This window comes from Eubalaena glacialis, chromosome 8 (genome assembly GCF_028564815.1).
Source record: "Eubalaena glacialis isolate mEubGla1 chromosome 8, mEubGla1.1.hap2.+ XY, whole genome shotgun sequence".
Lineage (NCBI taxonomy): Eukaryota > Metazoa > Chordata > Mammalia > Artiodactyla > Balaenidae > Eubalaena > Eubalaena glacialis.
In genome coordinates, this window is record NC_083723.1 from 63,140,104 (window position 1) to 63,155,696 (window position 15,593).

The window sequence follows — 15,593 nt, forward strand, 5'->3', positions numbered from 1 at the left end:
TATTTATCAAGAGTAATAGAGAAGCTAAACCATAGATTCTGCAACTATTAAAAACACAAGTCTATCAAATATTCTCACACATGCACACACACTAAAACCTAAATGGCTTTAATTATGAGTTTTACTAAAATTTAAAGAAACAGACAACTCCCATTTATTGTGAAATCTTAAGAAATAAAACAAAGTTGGGTAGAAAAAAAAGGTGAGGAAAATCTCCCCAATACAACACCAAAATCACAAACTAAAATGAAAAACAAAAATTCTTTTAAATCAAAATTTGAATCTTCTACACTGTAAAATAGATCATAAACAAAGTTACTGGACAAGCCACAGACTTAGAAGATATTTGTGAAGTCAATTTTAAGGAATTAGTGTCTAGAACAACTATCCTAAATCTTTTCAGCATTCCAAGACAATTTCATACTTGTAAAATTGCTGAGTACCCCAAACTGCTTTTCTCTGTGAGTTATATATATCAAAATTTTTCATATTAAAAAATGACAACTGATGTTTTAAAATATTTGATAATTTATTTAAAACAATCATAAATCAATTTGTTACCATAAATATTTCCTGAAAAATAACTATTTTCCAAAACAAAAAGAAAATAACTTTAATGACAGGCATGGTCTCGTTTTACATTTTTTCAAATCTCTGGCTTAACATCTGGCTTAACAGAAGACAGCTGGCTTCTCTTCTCTGCTTCTGCATTCAGTCTATTGCCATCTTAGTTTAGTTTATGTATATGAAGAAAATCCAGCCTTACTTACTCAGGTGTGTAGTTAAAGGGGAAAATCCTCACACACGTACTCTGAAAGAATGTCAAAGCCTTCCCTGGTCCCTGGACCATAATTTGAGAATTGTTATTCTAGAATAAAAAATTCCCACACCCCAATATGAAAAGGCATAGATTTCAGTAAAAAAAAAGGGGTGGGGGGAGCCAAAAGATATACATAAGCAATTCACAAGAGGAAATCTAAATGCCCCAAAATATTTTTCTCACTGTTTAATAGCTTTGGTAATCGACTACAAGTTAAAAATGACAAGATAGCTTTCCACACCCGCAAGACTGACAAGAAATTTAAATCTGGAATTTATAAATGTTTGTGAGGGTTTGGAGTAATAGTAACTCTTATTCAGTGCTGGTGGGTATATAAATTGTCACCTTTTAAAGAAAAGAATGAGCTGTATTTAGTAAAGTTTCAGCTGTCCCTACAGTGATACCCAGAAATTTCCCTTCTAAATATTTACCTTGAAGAAGCACCAGGAGGCTTGCACAAGACTGACCACTGAGGCATTGTTATAATAGCATAAGTTGAAAACAACCTAAAAGTCCACCCATAGAGGAAATAGCTAAATAAATTGTAGTAGATAGTACCATGGAATTCTATGTAGCAGTTAAAATAAATTGACTATGTCTGCATTAAAAACATCACATAGAAATATTTCATTTATAACATTTTATGTTACATATAACATTGACTATTAAGTTTCAAAAAGATGTATGTATCATATGTATCAGTATGATACTTTTTAAATTTTAAGACTGTCTAAAGGACTTCCCTGGTGGCACGGTGGTTAAGAATCCGCCTGTCAATGCAGGGGATATGGGTTCGACCCCTGGTTCGGGAAGATCCCACATGCTGCAGAGCAATTAAGCCTGTGCGCCACAACTACTGAGCCCACGCTCTGCAACTACTGAAGCCCACGTGCCTAGAGCCTGTGCTCTGCAACAAGAGAAGCCCGCACACTGCAACGAAGAGTAGCCCCTGCTTACCACAACTAGAGAAAGCCCACATGCAGCAACAAAGACCCAACACAGACCCAAAAAAAAAAAAAAAAAACTAAAAATAATTATATAAATCATTTATAGGTTGTATATATTTATACTTACATTCTATTTATATTAAAAGAATTAAAAACATGTCACAGAAATGCATGTATCTACTTCAGAAGACTGGGTATTGCTGGAGAAACAAGGAGGGAGATCAGATCAGGAAGCAATATAATAGAACAGCAAGTTTATTTGTTACTTTTTTTACTCATCAACAGCAAAAAAAACCTAAAGCAAATATGACTAAATGGTAATATTAGTTAAAATTGAATGATGGGTAATTGAATATTTTTTAAATTATTCTCTGTCCTTGTCTGTATGTTGGATATTTTATAATACTTCAAGTAAACATAAAATTAAATTGAAAATCCAGGTTCACATTAGATAGTATGACAGCAGACATGGAAGATTAGTTGGAATTTAGGTATGTATCTGGAATTTTGTAACATTTATATGGCAACTTCTGGATAATAACTTGACATTTGAATCATTCAGGATGGACTTCTCATCCCTTTCCAATTGTTTATAAATATTTTATGAATACCCTATCTCCATGATTGTTCCGCTGGCCTACAGAATGCCTCTGTTAATGTTTATTGTGTTCCTGCAGATGGACAGTGTTACGAGTATAAATGGATGGCTAGTGCTTGGAAGGGCTCTTCCCGAACAGTCTGGTGTCAAAGATCAGATGGTATAAATGTAACAGGTAAACCTCCCATTTCTTTGTTCTTTGAAAGTCTTCCTGTAACACACATGTAATTGGTTAAAGAAAATAATTAAGAAAACAAAGATATTCTTTCAGTATTCCACACGTGGTTGGGTTCAGGACACCTGAGCTGTGCACCTGATGACCAATGACAAAATATTTTACTGTTTAATGTTTCAATTAAATTCTCCCTCACCCAGCCATTTTAGACATTGCTGCTATAATTTAATTAAAATACTAATTCTAATAAATGATTATAAGTAAATAATTCTCAGATTGTTTTTCCTAGAAATCTTATATATTAATAACTTCTTACGTGCTAAGAAAGTCAATATTTTGTTGACTCTGTTTCTGTGCCTTAAAGGCAATATACATGCAGTCCAAAAATACTGCCACGAGAATATGATTACACAAATCCATATATTTTGCTTAAATTCAGAAATCTATGATTTATAGTTTTTTATTAATTAATATAGAAGACCTATTGGTAAAACTCAAGCCCAGAGCATATGAGTAGCCAATCTACCTACTCTGTCCCAAGTCAAAAAAATCATTGTACATTGAAAGAAGAAATCCAAATGAAGAACTTTTTTTGAATTTCCTTTGACCCAAATATACCCCCAAGAACTACTCTAATCTACAGTTACTGAAGTTTCCTTATCTGAGTCCAGTAAATGCAAGGGATCCCAAAGACCCTTTGAAGAGGGAAGAAAATTGGCTCCAGAGATGGAGTGAACCACCCTGCAAATTTCCTACAAAGAAACCAGGGTCAGAACAGAACCTCAGCCTCAAGCCCATGGACCCAAAGATCTAATGTCTCTTCTTAAACAATGTATTTGTAGAGATCTCATCTACAGGAATCTCCATAGCATAGCAGCAGCCTGAGTATTGACAGTTAACTGTTCAGGGGGACCTGCTGACTTGCTGCCATTGTTTTGACCCTCCGGCAGGGAGAAAAAGTAATGTGCATTTTGTTGCCTCTGAGTAATGTCCATTTATAAATTTCACTGTAATATCTACAGTAAGATGATAGGAGGCAGGGGTCGATATGCTTTTTGGAAAGCATAAATTTTTATACTGAATTTTAAATTACCTGTATTTATTGAAACCTAATTACTCATTTCCTCCTTATGAAAGCTAGAGCAGGATGTCAGATTGTATTCTTGTGAAGATAAGATTTTATACATGAGAAATCTGTGTTAAGAAACACTTGCTAATAGCAACTCCCAGTGGATACATCTATAACAAAGAAAAGACACCTACCAAGAAACCCTTTGCTCTCTCACACTGTTATTTTCTGGAAGAAAAATCTGTTCCAAGCACACCACTCTCAGAGGCAACAGAGGGAGACAGAGTTCTGGGAAGAGACGCATAGGCTTTCTGAACCCAAAGGCATTATAGAGGTGGTCCACTCAACTCAGGTGCTGAAAATGAATGTCTACATTCTTCTTTAAACTATTCAGAGGGAATTTTACAGCTTCCCCAGAGGATCCTATTAGTTTTCAGTGTTCTTTTTTTTTTCCAAATACGGATGCAAAAAATAGTTGTCTGCCTTTTCTTCTACGTGTTAAAAGCTCTTTTCACACTGAAATTGGGGCTATTCCCCAATGCAAAGGTAAGTCAAATTTTAAAAGACTTACCTGTAGAAATCATATTTTCAATTTCTTTTCCATATAAGTATACCATGTATTTATTCCCTTCTAATGCTGTTTTATACCCCCCCCAAAAAAATGTGTAAATGATTTGTGATAAACTCTGTATGCATTCTTCTTCCATCTTTTAGGAGAGATGAGATTCTTTATGAGAAATAGACAAGCATGTAAAGTATATTATCTACCTTGATTGCTTTAATTTTATGAATATTTGTCCTTATAAGAAACTCAAGATGCTGTTTTACTTTGTCTTCATATGTTTAATGATGATAACTTCAATATGGCCATGTAACTGCAACTGCCTTGCAATGACTAACTGCTTTTCCATAACAATTTTTCTGTGAATATTTTGTTTATAATATAGAGAGATAAGGCAAGGAATTAATAGGCACCTTTGATTAGATTCCAGAGGATCATCAATTCCACAAATAAAGGAAAAATTTTGCTTTGCTAAAATTCTAAGTTGAACAAGTATGGTTTGAAACTATCAGTTCTTTCCATGCCACCAATACTGTTTCTTTATGACATCTATTCTTGTCTTGAAACTTCATTATAACAACAACTTCGGCACACCTGGTACTGTACTTGAAGGAAGAAAGAAGAGGACTAAACAGAGAACTGCAATGTCAAGTTAAAACAATAGTGCAAACATACACTTAGTAGCTGCCTTTGTTTTCTTATACCCAAAAAATATCCTGAATTAGTGATTTTCTCAAAAACAAACATGTATTATAAAAAATACATATACAAGATAGTCACATGAATCAAAGGGACATCTTAACATGAAAACTATTTATTTGAATAACCAAGAAAGAATTTTAAAAGAATATTAAATCTGCTTTTTAGTGCTGGACTTGGACTCAGAAACTATGATAAATAGCTTGCAGGCAATTAGTGTTTTCAAAGTAGCAACTATAAAATCATCCATTCAACAGGTGCTTATTGAGCACCTGCTGAGTGGCAGGTACTACGCTGTCTCCTCTGAATAAGAAGAGCCTCAAGATCCTAAATAAAGTGCTCAAGGTCAACCAAATATTTCAGTCAGCTGCCCTCAGAAAAGTCTGTGGGATTCCCAAGGTGGTTCAGGATTCAAAGACAAGTCTACAACAATGATGTATTTTTAATCATTGCAAGAGATGCTACTTGTCAAAATATGATTTTCTGTTCTGCAGGGGGCTGCTTGGTGGTGCGCCAGCCTGATGCTGACAGGTCTTGTAATCCACCGTGTAGTCAACCCCACTCGTACTGTAGCGAGGTATGTGTGAATTCATTAGAGTAGGCAAGCCAGCTTCATCATTTGTCACCCCACTGCCTCTGGTACAATCCATTCCCCCACCCCAAAAAAGCATGTCTTGAGGCATAAAAATTCTATTTTGGGACCTCTCCTTTTATCATTATAAACAATTCTGAATGCACTTGCTTCTACTGTTAGAATAAGTTTGTAAAGGGACAAAAAGTATGTTCTTTTTTACGTAGTTATGACAGAACTTACATGAAGTAAATTCCCAGAACAATATTTCTTTAAAGCCTGCTCTTCAAGTCAGGTCTGTTATGCTTAAAAAGATCACCTTGCATGTATAGTATAAGTCTTGTTCTCCTGCAGACAAGGATATGCAGTTGTGAAGAAGGGTACACTGAAGTCATGTCTTCCAATGGTACACTTGAGCAATGCACACTTATCCCCGTGGTGGTAATACCCACCGTGGAGGACAAAAGAGGAGATGTGAAAACCAGTCGGGCAGTACATCCAACCCAACCCTCCAGTAACCCAGCAGGACGGGGAAGGACCTGGTTTCTACAGCCATTTGGGCCAGGTGAAGTGACTAGACAGCGTTGATGTAGAGTTCTTTAGCTATATATTTAACCAATGCCAAAGGATTAAAAAAATGAGCAAGCATTTTCATATGAGTTAATTATTTTATGTATAGTCATTTATGTTGATACTGCCATATATTATTATAATTTTCTACTATTACGAAAAAAGCTCTCATGCTGAAAATTCAGAAAAATGAAATTACTTTCTTCTGAGAAAAATTTTAGGATTGATATTATTTATTTTAATTTCAGTCCTAAACTTAGAAGTATAATTATTTTCACATTGAACAAAGAAATCTAACAATGAAAATATTAGGGGAAAAGTGTTGTCATTCAGAACTCGAACAAATAAAACTATAAAGACATTAAAGAATTTTTTCATTTCACCACAGAGTGTTAAATATTTGAAGATCAGCAATGCAGGAGATACTTGGCAGCCAGACCAATTTCTACCAACCCTTAGAGTTGGCACACTCAAATACTCAGAATCTATACTAGCACCAGATTAACGGGGGCAGGGATGGAGCCTTCCTGTCTAGATGGGACAATCTAAACTTGGAGACTGACCGGACCCCTGTCATATTCAACAGACAGCTCGTAATGTATCTAGTAATGGACTTGAAGCCCATACAGACAAAAGCTTGAAGCCTCATCAGATGCTATCCTTACTCTGCACATTTTCTCTCTTCAGTTGATTCAACCATATGCTTAGCCCTAGAACTAAGCTGGTGCTTAAAAATGTGCTACAAGAGCTATATGGTAACTAAGATCATGACACTTTTCTCACACCCTAGAGGGAAGACTAGTTCATGACCGAAGGAAATCTCCAGGCAAAGCCAGGCATAAACTACTTCCTGACTCTGTTAGAAACATGAGAAAGGAAGGAAGCAATTTGCATAGCCAGCACATCTCTGTTTTTAATGCATTTAGTCAAAACACTTTCCCTTACTGGTGAATCACTATTGGGAATCTTTTTTTAAGTATGTTCAATATTTGGGTGATTCATATTTAACCACATCATCCCTGCCTTGATTAGGTTTTGAGCTGAAAATAAAATTTATTTTGTAAAGCTGACCTGTTTCTGTAAGCATGGGAAACTCTTCCTCTCAGTGTCCAGGACAGCGGACCAGCAAATGGCCATTTGCAGTCTTACCCTGACCAAAAATCCAAGCAGATCTCCTCACATCAAGACTGATTTTTAAAGAGAGAATATTATTATTGTCATTTTTCATTTAATATATAGTTTTCCTAAAGTGAACATTCTAATATATTAAAAAGGTACATGTTCTAAAAACATACAATTAGACCTTGCTCTTGGTTTATGAAAAACCCAAAAATATTTGTTGAATTTCTCTCAGGGCAAATAAACCCAATAGAGCTCTTTCGATTTTGAACCCAGACTCAAATTTTTTAAATCTTTAGAATTGAGAGGGAAAAAAAAAAAGGGTATTTAGAATATTAACTTAGTTTATTTCCAGCAAGTGAACCCCTAATTGATCCAGCTCTAGGCAAAAAAAAAAAAAAAGTTCATAGTACTAATTTGCTTTTGATGCCTTCCAAATATTGGATAAACCAGAGTATCTGTGGGGTCAGTTTGCCCAATCTATAATTTTAATTCTAAAATCATATGTTTAGCTGTATGTGTGCAACAGAAAATATATGTTGGTGTGAGGATCAAGTTAAGTTAGGCAAAGTCATTAATAGTATCACTTGTTTGAAGTTTATCCAGAATATAAAACTGAGAAGTTCAAAGAGAATGAGACCAGAAAACCAAATTTTAAAAGTTCTTGTCATAAAACTGGAAAAAAAGAAAAATTCCTGTCCTGATTCCATACAATAGAAAAGGTAGAAAAATTTACTTAGAGATCCTTTTATATGTTAATCAAACTTGGCTGTTTTTACAAATGATATTGTCAAATCAGTTTTAAAGCACGCTCTAAGTATAAACTAGATAAAGGATTATTAATTCCAAAAATGTTAAATATATTTACTATCAATTCATCTGGAAAAAATATTTAAATGACAAAGTTTACATTGAGATACCTGTCAGCATTAACTCAAAGTTGTAGGACTTTCTCGAAATTGCATTATTTTTTCTTCTCTTCTCACAACTGCCATTCTAAAGATAGAATGAAAATCAGAAGAAAATGTTTATATTAGCATTACACATATATTGGGTTTAAAATAAAATTCAGATAAGAAGCAGCAGAAATTTAGACCTGTTAACTTGAAATCTGAACTTGAATTCAAACTTCATTGCTTTTCAATTCAATTTTCATTGATAATTTATCTTTAATGAAGGACCATCTAACTCACTATAGCAGCTTTGCATTAATCATTAATTATGCCTAAGCAATAATTCATTTTGAGTTTTGAAAGGATTTGGTCATATGTGACTGGTCATTGGTTGTAGTTAAAGACTGTCATATATATACCAGACTAATGTAAATTAATGACTAATATCCATTCTTCTTAGATGGGAGACTAAAGACCTGGGTTTACGGTGTAGCAGCTGGGGCATTTGTGTTACTCATCTTCATTGTCTCCATGATCTATCTAGCTTGGTGAGTGTTTAAATATTTCAAAATCTAAGGGGATCTCTATTTCAAAGGAAACACTTTCAACCGGCCATAACCAGGAACAGCAATCTAATGTCTCAAATAAGTATTCCACATTAGTGTTCATCTGAATTTCTGAATAAGCATGGCTTTAGTCTTAGATAGTCTAAAAACTACCAAATCTGAGCCATTTAATTTCTGAAGATGAGCCAGAGCTGCCCCAGGTCATCTTCTCAAGTATGTTCTCCTTGGTTCTATAAGCAAATATTACTTTGTATACTTATGATGAACTGTAGATTTTTATATTGAATTACTGCTGAGGAAGATATTATGGTAATACCCAATTCAACTATCTTTTAAAACATGTATTAAGTATAAATTGTGTTATTTATAAAAGTTTATGGACAAATATAAATGATTATACTATAACATTATTTCCATTGTTAGTACTAGAGGAATTCCATTTAAACAATTCATCTTTTACAGGATAATAAAATATTTGAAGGTTTCTATTTCAAGTTTATTCAGAGCATAAAACAGAGAAATTAAAAAACCAGAAAATCAAATTTTAAGGTTGAATTTAGGCAGTGTAGGCAATTAAGCAATTTAGGTTTATCAATGTTTCCAGTTTTTTCATTTAAAACAATTAAAATTGCAATTGAATATTGATTTTCTTTCTCCCAATTTTAATGATTTTTTTTTTTCTTTACAGCAAAAAGCCAAAGAAACCCCAAAGAAGGCAAAACAACCGACTGAAACCTTTAACCTTAGCCTATGATGGAGATGCAGACATGTAAACCATAACTTATCCTGCAACAACCAGTCTCAGCTTTCTACCTTTGCTGTAGATATCCAGAGGCCACAAAGCTATTCAAACTATATGGATTAAAATACATTGTAACTTCTTAAAAGATCATCATTAAGAGTGAAAATCAGGTGCCAATGGAGATATCAAGACAGTACCACTTAGAAACCATCAGCCTTGAGAATTCTAGGAGATTTAGTTGAATACATGCTGCATTCTGAGAGTTTTATGTGATCTTTCTGAAATCTACCAACTGATAATTCACTTTCATCTCTAAAATACGGTGGTGGGATTGGCCAGTTAGGATGCCTGATGCAAGCCTCTGTCTGCAGTTAACCATAGTAACATTTTCGCATGAAGAGTTTATACCAAGATCTCTACGCTACTATAGTCAAACATAACAACATGTATACTCAATTGATGATACACATTATGTCAGATTATGTACTTGTTAATAAGCAATTTTAATGGTGAATAAAGATAAACTCTAAACTGAGCAGAAAACCCACTGAATAAATTCAGCATCCTGTTGATTGATGATAGTTTCATTGACCTGCATTTCAGAGGCAAAGACCCTTTTATAAGACTTAATTCTTGTCTCTCTCCAAACTACAAATGCTGGACAGGTACTAGTACCTTAGAAGAGTCCTCAAGTTCAGTATTTTATAGCGGTTATTGTCTGGAAAACTAATTTGCTTGTGTTAATACAGTATGTTTCTACTTTCTCTAATTTTCAAACTGGTTGCCTGCATCTTTTTTGCTATATGGAAGGCACATTTTTGCACTATATTAGTGCAGCATGATAGGCACTTAACCAGTATTGCCATAGAAACTGCCTCTTTTCATATGGGATGAAGACGACATGTGTGCTCAGAGTGTCATGGAGACATTTACAAGTTCTTGTGTCCTAAAGAGAGTAAAGTTCAGTTGGGATGGCGACAGGATGGAATTAGCTATTACATCTGCTGCACACACTCTTCCTCATCACTGCAGCCATTGTGAAATCAACAACATGGCAGTAATTTAAGTGTTTAAGTCCCGAACTCACTAACCCTCCAAAAGATGGATCCCTCTAGTTGGCTTTTAATTGTACTTTGAAGGCTGTTTATGACTAGATGTTTATACTTGTTATCTTTGTTAAAAAAAGAAAAGAAAAGAAAAAAAGGAGCTGGTTGTCTTTTTAATTTTGAGCAGACAGAAAAAATAATGCGTTCGTGGTTTTTGTAACGAAAAGAAATCAAAATTGTGTGTTGATTTTTTCTTTCTCCCTGATTTGTTTTCCTAGTTTCAGATGGAACGTATTTCAAAATCCATTGTTTTGTCTTTCTCACCGGTAAAATTTGAAGCGAGTCTTTTTAATGTATGATATCAAAAACTAGAATTTTTAAAAGAGAAGAATAAATATTTTGTCCAGGGCTTCATTAAATATCTAGACCAAGGGTGGCACACTTTTTTCTGTAAAAGGTGAGATGGTAAAGATTTTCAGCCAGGTCTATGTTGCAACTTCTCCATTCTGCTGTTGTGAGAACGCAGCCATAGACAATACACAGTACAGTACATAAAAGAATGAGCATGGATGTTTTCCAATAAAACTTCCTTTAAAAGAAGTCAGCAGGCCACATTTGTTGTGGTTTGCTGGTCCCTGGTCTAGAAGCTTTTTCAGGGCTAACTCACTCTCCATTGTGTCACCTTGAGCTTTCATTCATTTACCCTCAGACTGCGATCAGTGTTTAATTTCAAAAATGAAAAACAGTCATTCAACTTATCACTGTATTGGAAGTAGCTATATTTTTCACAGATGTAGCCCTGGGAATGGCACAGTAAAATGATATCTAACTCGGCTGGTTTCTTTCGTATGAAAGGAAAATTCAAAAGGTGCCATTAAAAAGCGATACCATTTTTCAGGCAACATTTATTGCGACAACCTTTGGGAGATGGAAGGACGTTACGTTTTCAGGTCTTTAAAAAATAGCATCACAAGCTATTCTATCTTAAACGTAGCTGTGTTGCTATACAAGTGGTTTGGACTAGAAGGTATCTTACCTTCATACTAGAGTTTGAACTCCCCCTACTGTTTGCTAGAGTATTTGCAAAGATTACAAAAGATAGATTGGAATGTCGTCCCTCAAATAAAAAACAGATTTCTACATATTTCGATAAGCATTAAATGTGGTAAGCACTAATTCCTTATTCAATATTCACTGTATTAAGCAACATGTAAATCATTTCTAAGCAAACAGGATGTCAGGAAAATGAGAATTTTACCTTAAACCAAGGATTTAAACAAGGAAAAGCATAAAAACAAATTCCATTTCGTCTTATTAAAGAGGAAGACAAAAATAATATTGTCACCCTAAAACTGTGATTGTCAATATATGTACTCAGGGGTCTTCCAGATAATCCTCAAGTTGATCTCTTTGAATAAAATGAACTCCATTTGTCCAAAATGGTTGAGAAATAGTCCGTTGCAGTTACTTGAAGAGTTTCGCTGACAGTCTTATGAAATGCGTGCCATACCCAATACCCTTGAAATTGTTGACTAGAATAAAATATTGTTGCTACTAATGCTATACTTACGATCATTTAAAAGTCATTAATTCAGAAAGCGGATCAGTATCATCCTATCTGTATTGTTAAAATTAAATGAATAGATCAACATTATAAAATGTCATGAAAATACAAGATGATTTTATTCATAAATTGATTACCTTTTACAGATATGAAGGAAACTAGGTTCAATGTGATCTAACACTAGGCAGCATACTGGAAGTTCATCGTTAGGATAAATACTGGATGGCCTATTGTTAGAAAGGTACAAAGAGGAGAATGTAGCTAGCTGACTATTTTGGACAAATGAAGGTTACTATATTCATGTTTATAACATGAAAATGGCCTTATTTTTGTTCCTGGCATGAGTCAATAATGAGTTAAGTACTTTACTGGAATTTCATCAAAACCTTATTCCTCCTGTTCATTCTAAGAATTCAGGAGGGCAATATAGTAGTAACTTGTCTATTGACACTTTTGCCTTACCAAAATGGTCTGTGAGCCCACAAAGATTAAGAATTACTGTTCTATAAGTATGAAGGTTTGCTTGGTTTTAAAAAAAAGAAATGAAAAATATTGACACAGTATTATATGCTATCTTGTTGGACTGTTTCCATTTAAACGACATAGAAGTAGCATAACTGATCTCTCTTGAAAGAGGGTGGTTTGCTCATTCATCAATATCTAATCTAGGAAATTGACCACAATCCTTATTTCAAAGCCTTTTTGAGGACTCTGGTGTAGCTTAAAGCTAATTTTAAAAGGAGTGCATAAAAGCATGTTTTTAATTATAACAAAGCACAAGTACCTATAACAAGACAAATATTTATTGAATTATCACATGTAAGACACTCTGCTAGGCACTGTAAAATATTAGTAATGGCTTTTGTTTACATATATATCTAAGACATTCAAAACAAGGAAAAATGCTTAATGAGTGAAAATGACACACACATCACCCTTCACTCTAGATTTAGTGTTCAACATGGTTAGTATTTTTCCTTATGTAATGTCCATGTCTCGGGCCATGCTGGCAGGCTTTGGCTATATGGCTCCTCTACCCTCAGGCAGGTGGCAGTGGTCATAGTGGCAAGTAATACCTCTCAATTTTTTTTTAACCTCCTCTAACTCCCTGTATATCCTTCTCCTTTATGATGATGTTCAGTGCCTGGTCTCTGTCTACTCTGCTCTCTTATCAACAATTAATCTTGTCTGCTTCCCTCAGAACCACCTTCTGCTAAACATGCCTACATTTTTAATACGAAAAAAAAGCGGTGAATACCTATATGTCTTTCCTATTGGAGTCAAAGTGTCATTTAGAGTGTGAACAGGTTGATTTAAACAGAATGTACTGGTCAAAGACATGAGTGAAAAAGAAAAGCTGTGGAGGACATGCCAAAAAAAAAAAAAAAATAGACGTTTTCTGTAAAAATGTCAATTCCTACCTTAGATTTAGTCCTACCCAGTACTATCCCCCTTCACCAATCTTCCCCTCGTGCCTTTGTCCACGTGCTAGCCTACAAGACAGCGAGGGAGGCCTGCACCTTTCAAAACTTACAGAAAGAAGAGCCTATTCTTAGCCTGAATCAAGGTTTGAACAGATTTGCAAGAATCAGGCTTCCCAAATGATCCAGGGTCTCACTATTTGTAAAAATATTACCAAATTCAAATATGTTTCTTGTTCTATTTCCACTCGAAGCTTGAGGGCATTGAAAGGAGAGCAGTCCATGAACAAATCTGTGAGGAATCACGTCAGTGATCTTTCCTGGGTCTAATTAAGATGTGAGAACTGAAACTTCTGCCTGTCTCTTCTGGTCCTGCCCTCAGGTGGCTGGGAGTGCAGAGCAGGATTTCAGGCGTCTGAAACTGGAGTGTGGGCCCAGCAGACATGACTCTTTATAAAAAGGATGTTTTCCAGTGTGATGTAATTCTGTATCTAGCAGGGAAACTGAAAAATGTTTATGTCTACATTATGAAATGAGTAAAACAAATGCTAAATGGATAGAGTTAATTTTGTAGTTTTATGTTTTCGTGCCTCTACCAAGGCAGATCTTAAAATGGCAGTTATATGAAGACATTTAGCTTGTGAGAGTCATGTTTCCAGTGATCGAAAACCTCTAGTCTATTTAAACTATCACTGGGTGTCAGTCTTGTGTTTTGTAGATTTTTTTTTAAACAATAGTTTCTAGATTACCTACTTTGAAACCTCAGTGAGCTTTTCCCAGCTATTTTTCAGGACTCTATTTATGTTTATTTTTTCAAAGGAAACATTAAGATTTCCTTCCTGATACTTTTTCCTGCCTATTTCTAGTACAAAGATTTGAAGCGATCAGTATGTCATTGTAAAATATAACTTTATTAAATTTGCAATGTCTTTCTATAAATTATAATCCCCTAAATATGTTTTTTGGTTAATTTAATTACCTGAGTATTTATTAATATTTTGTTTAAGTAAGGAGGCAGCTGTCTAAGAAGTTTTTGTTAATATTACTTTGTAAATTGTGTAATGTAATTTATTTTAAATTATGTACATTTCTTTTTTAACGCACAAAATGTCTATGTACAATTAACTACAGATTTGCAAATAATGTCACTAAGCTTTATTCAGTTAATATAGATGGCATGTGAAGATGTAATATGCTTTTTTACATTTTCATATGGGTTATTTGTAAATAACTATGTTGGTGATAAACATAAACACGGAAATCATTTTCATTCTACTCATGTGTATCTGTGTTTTAATTTGTACCATTTGCTGCTCAAATGTGGGTTAAATTTTTTTTCAGTGGAAAACCAAATCTTTTTACTACTGTACTGCGCTTTCCTGGGTCTTTTTTTTTTTTTTTTTTTTTAACAATTCCAATTTAGAAAGTTTGAGAGATGCAAACCTTTACTTTAAAAGTCTGCAGAGGCCACAGATTAATCATCCTGGACAACGGAACTCTTGGTTTCCAGTAAATTAAAAAAGACTAAATAGCAGAGGATCATAAGATACTCTAGAATACGGTGCAGCTCTTCTTTCCCCCTCAGTCAGAAGGCGAGCCTCTCCCTGTCCATTTTCCCTATGTCTACCAGTAAAAGACCAATCCTAAAAAACAAGGCAGAAGCTCACACATTAACAAATAAAGATCCCCTTCATTCCCAAAATTAAGATTCACACATTAACAAATTCAGGAAGAGATGCACAAATTAGATAAATTACTGCTAGGGTAGCTTGCAACTAAAACATTTTCTGAAATCGCTGTTTGCTAAAATATAACTAATGAGCAAGGAACCTGTTAAACACAGTATATGAACCACTCAAAATATACAGCTAGCCTCAAACGCTTGTTGAAAAACCTGTGATCTGCAGTCTCCTTATTTTCTGTATTGTTCATTACAGCTCAATCTAGACAAAAATTTTTTAAATAACCCACATATTTCTTTATATGTATCTGGACATTCATAGTCAATTACTAACTTCATTTTTTATTTTGCATCTCTAATCTATGTCCTGCAAACAGAAATATGAACACAACTGGTCTACATTTTGCTGGTCTGAGTCCCTAGTGATTCCTTTCATTAAACTCTGAACATACTCCAAAGAAAAGCCAACACACACTACAATTTACAGGTCTTGTCGGTGTCAATTACTCTGAAAACTATGTACATACAAAAATGCTTACATGCAATCAGA

General features: G+C 34.4%; 1 protein-coding gene across 1 annotated transcript in view; it reads left to right on the plus strand.

Annotated features, from left to right (window-relative positions):
• Positions 1-14,315, plus strand: part of THSD7A (thrombospondin type 1 domain containing 7A) — a 743,356-nt gene extending 729,041 nt beyond the window's left edge. Inside the window, exons 27-31 of the mRNA XM_061198529.1 lie at positions 2,445-2,540; positions 5,365-5,447; positions 5,796-6,006; positions 8,484-8,571; positions 9,278-14,315. Of these exons, the coding sequence (XP_061054512.1) occupies positions 2,445-2,540; positions 5,365-5,447; positions 5,796-6,006; positions 8,484-8,571; positions 9,278-9,362 (563 nt within the window). The 3' untranslated portion in view covers positions 9,363-14,315. The remainder of the gene's footprint in view (positions 1-2,444; positions 2,541-5,364; positions 5,448-5,795; positions 6,007-8,483; positions 8,572-9,277) is intronic.
• The last annotated feature ends 1,278 nt before the right edge of the window (positions 14,316-15,593 follow it).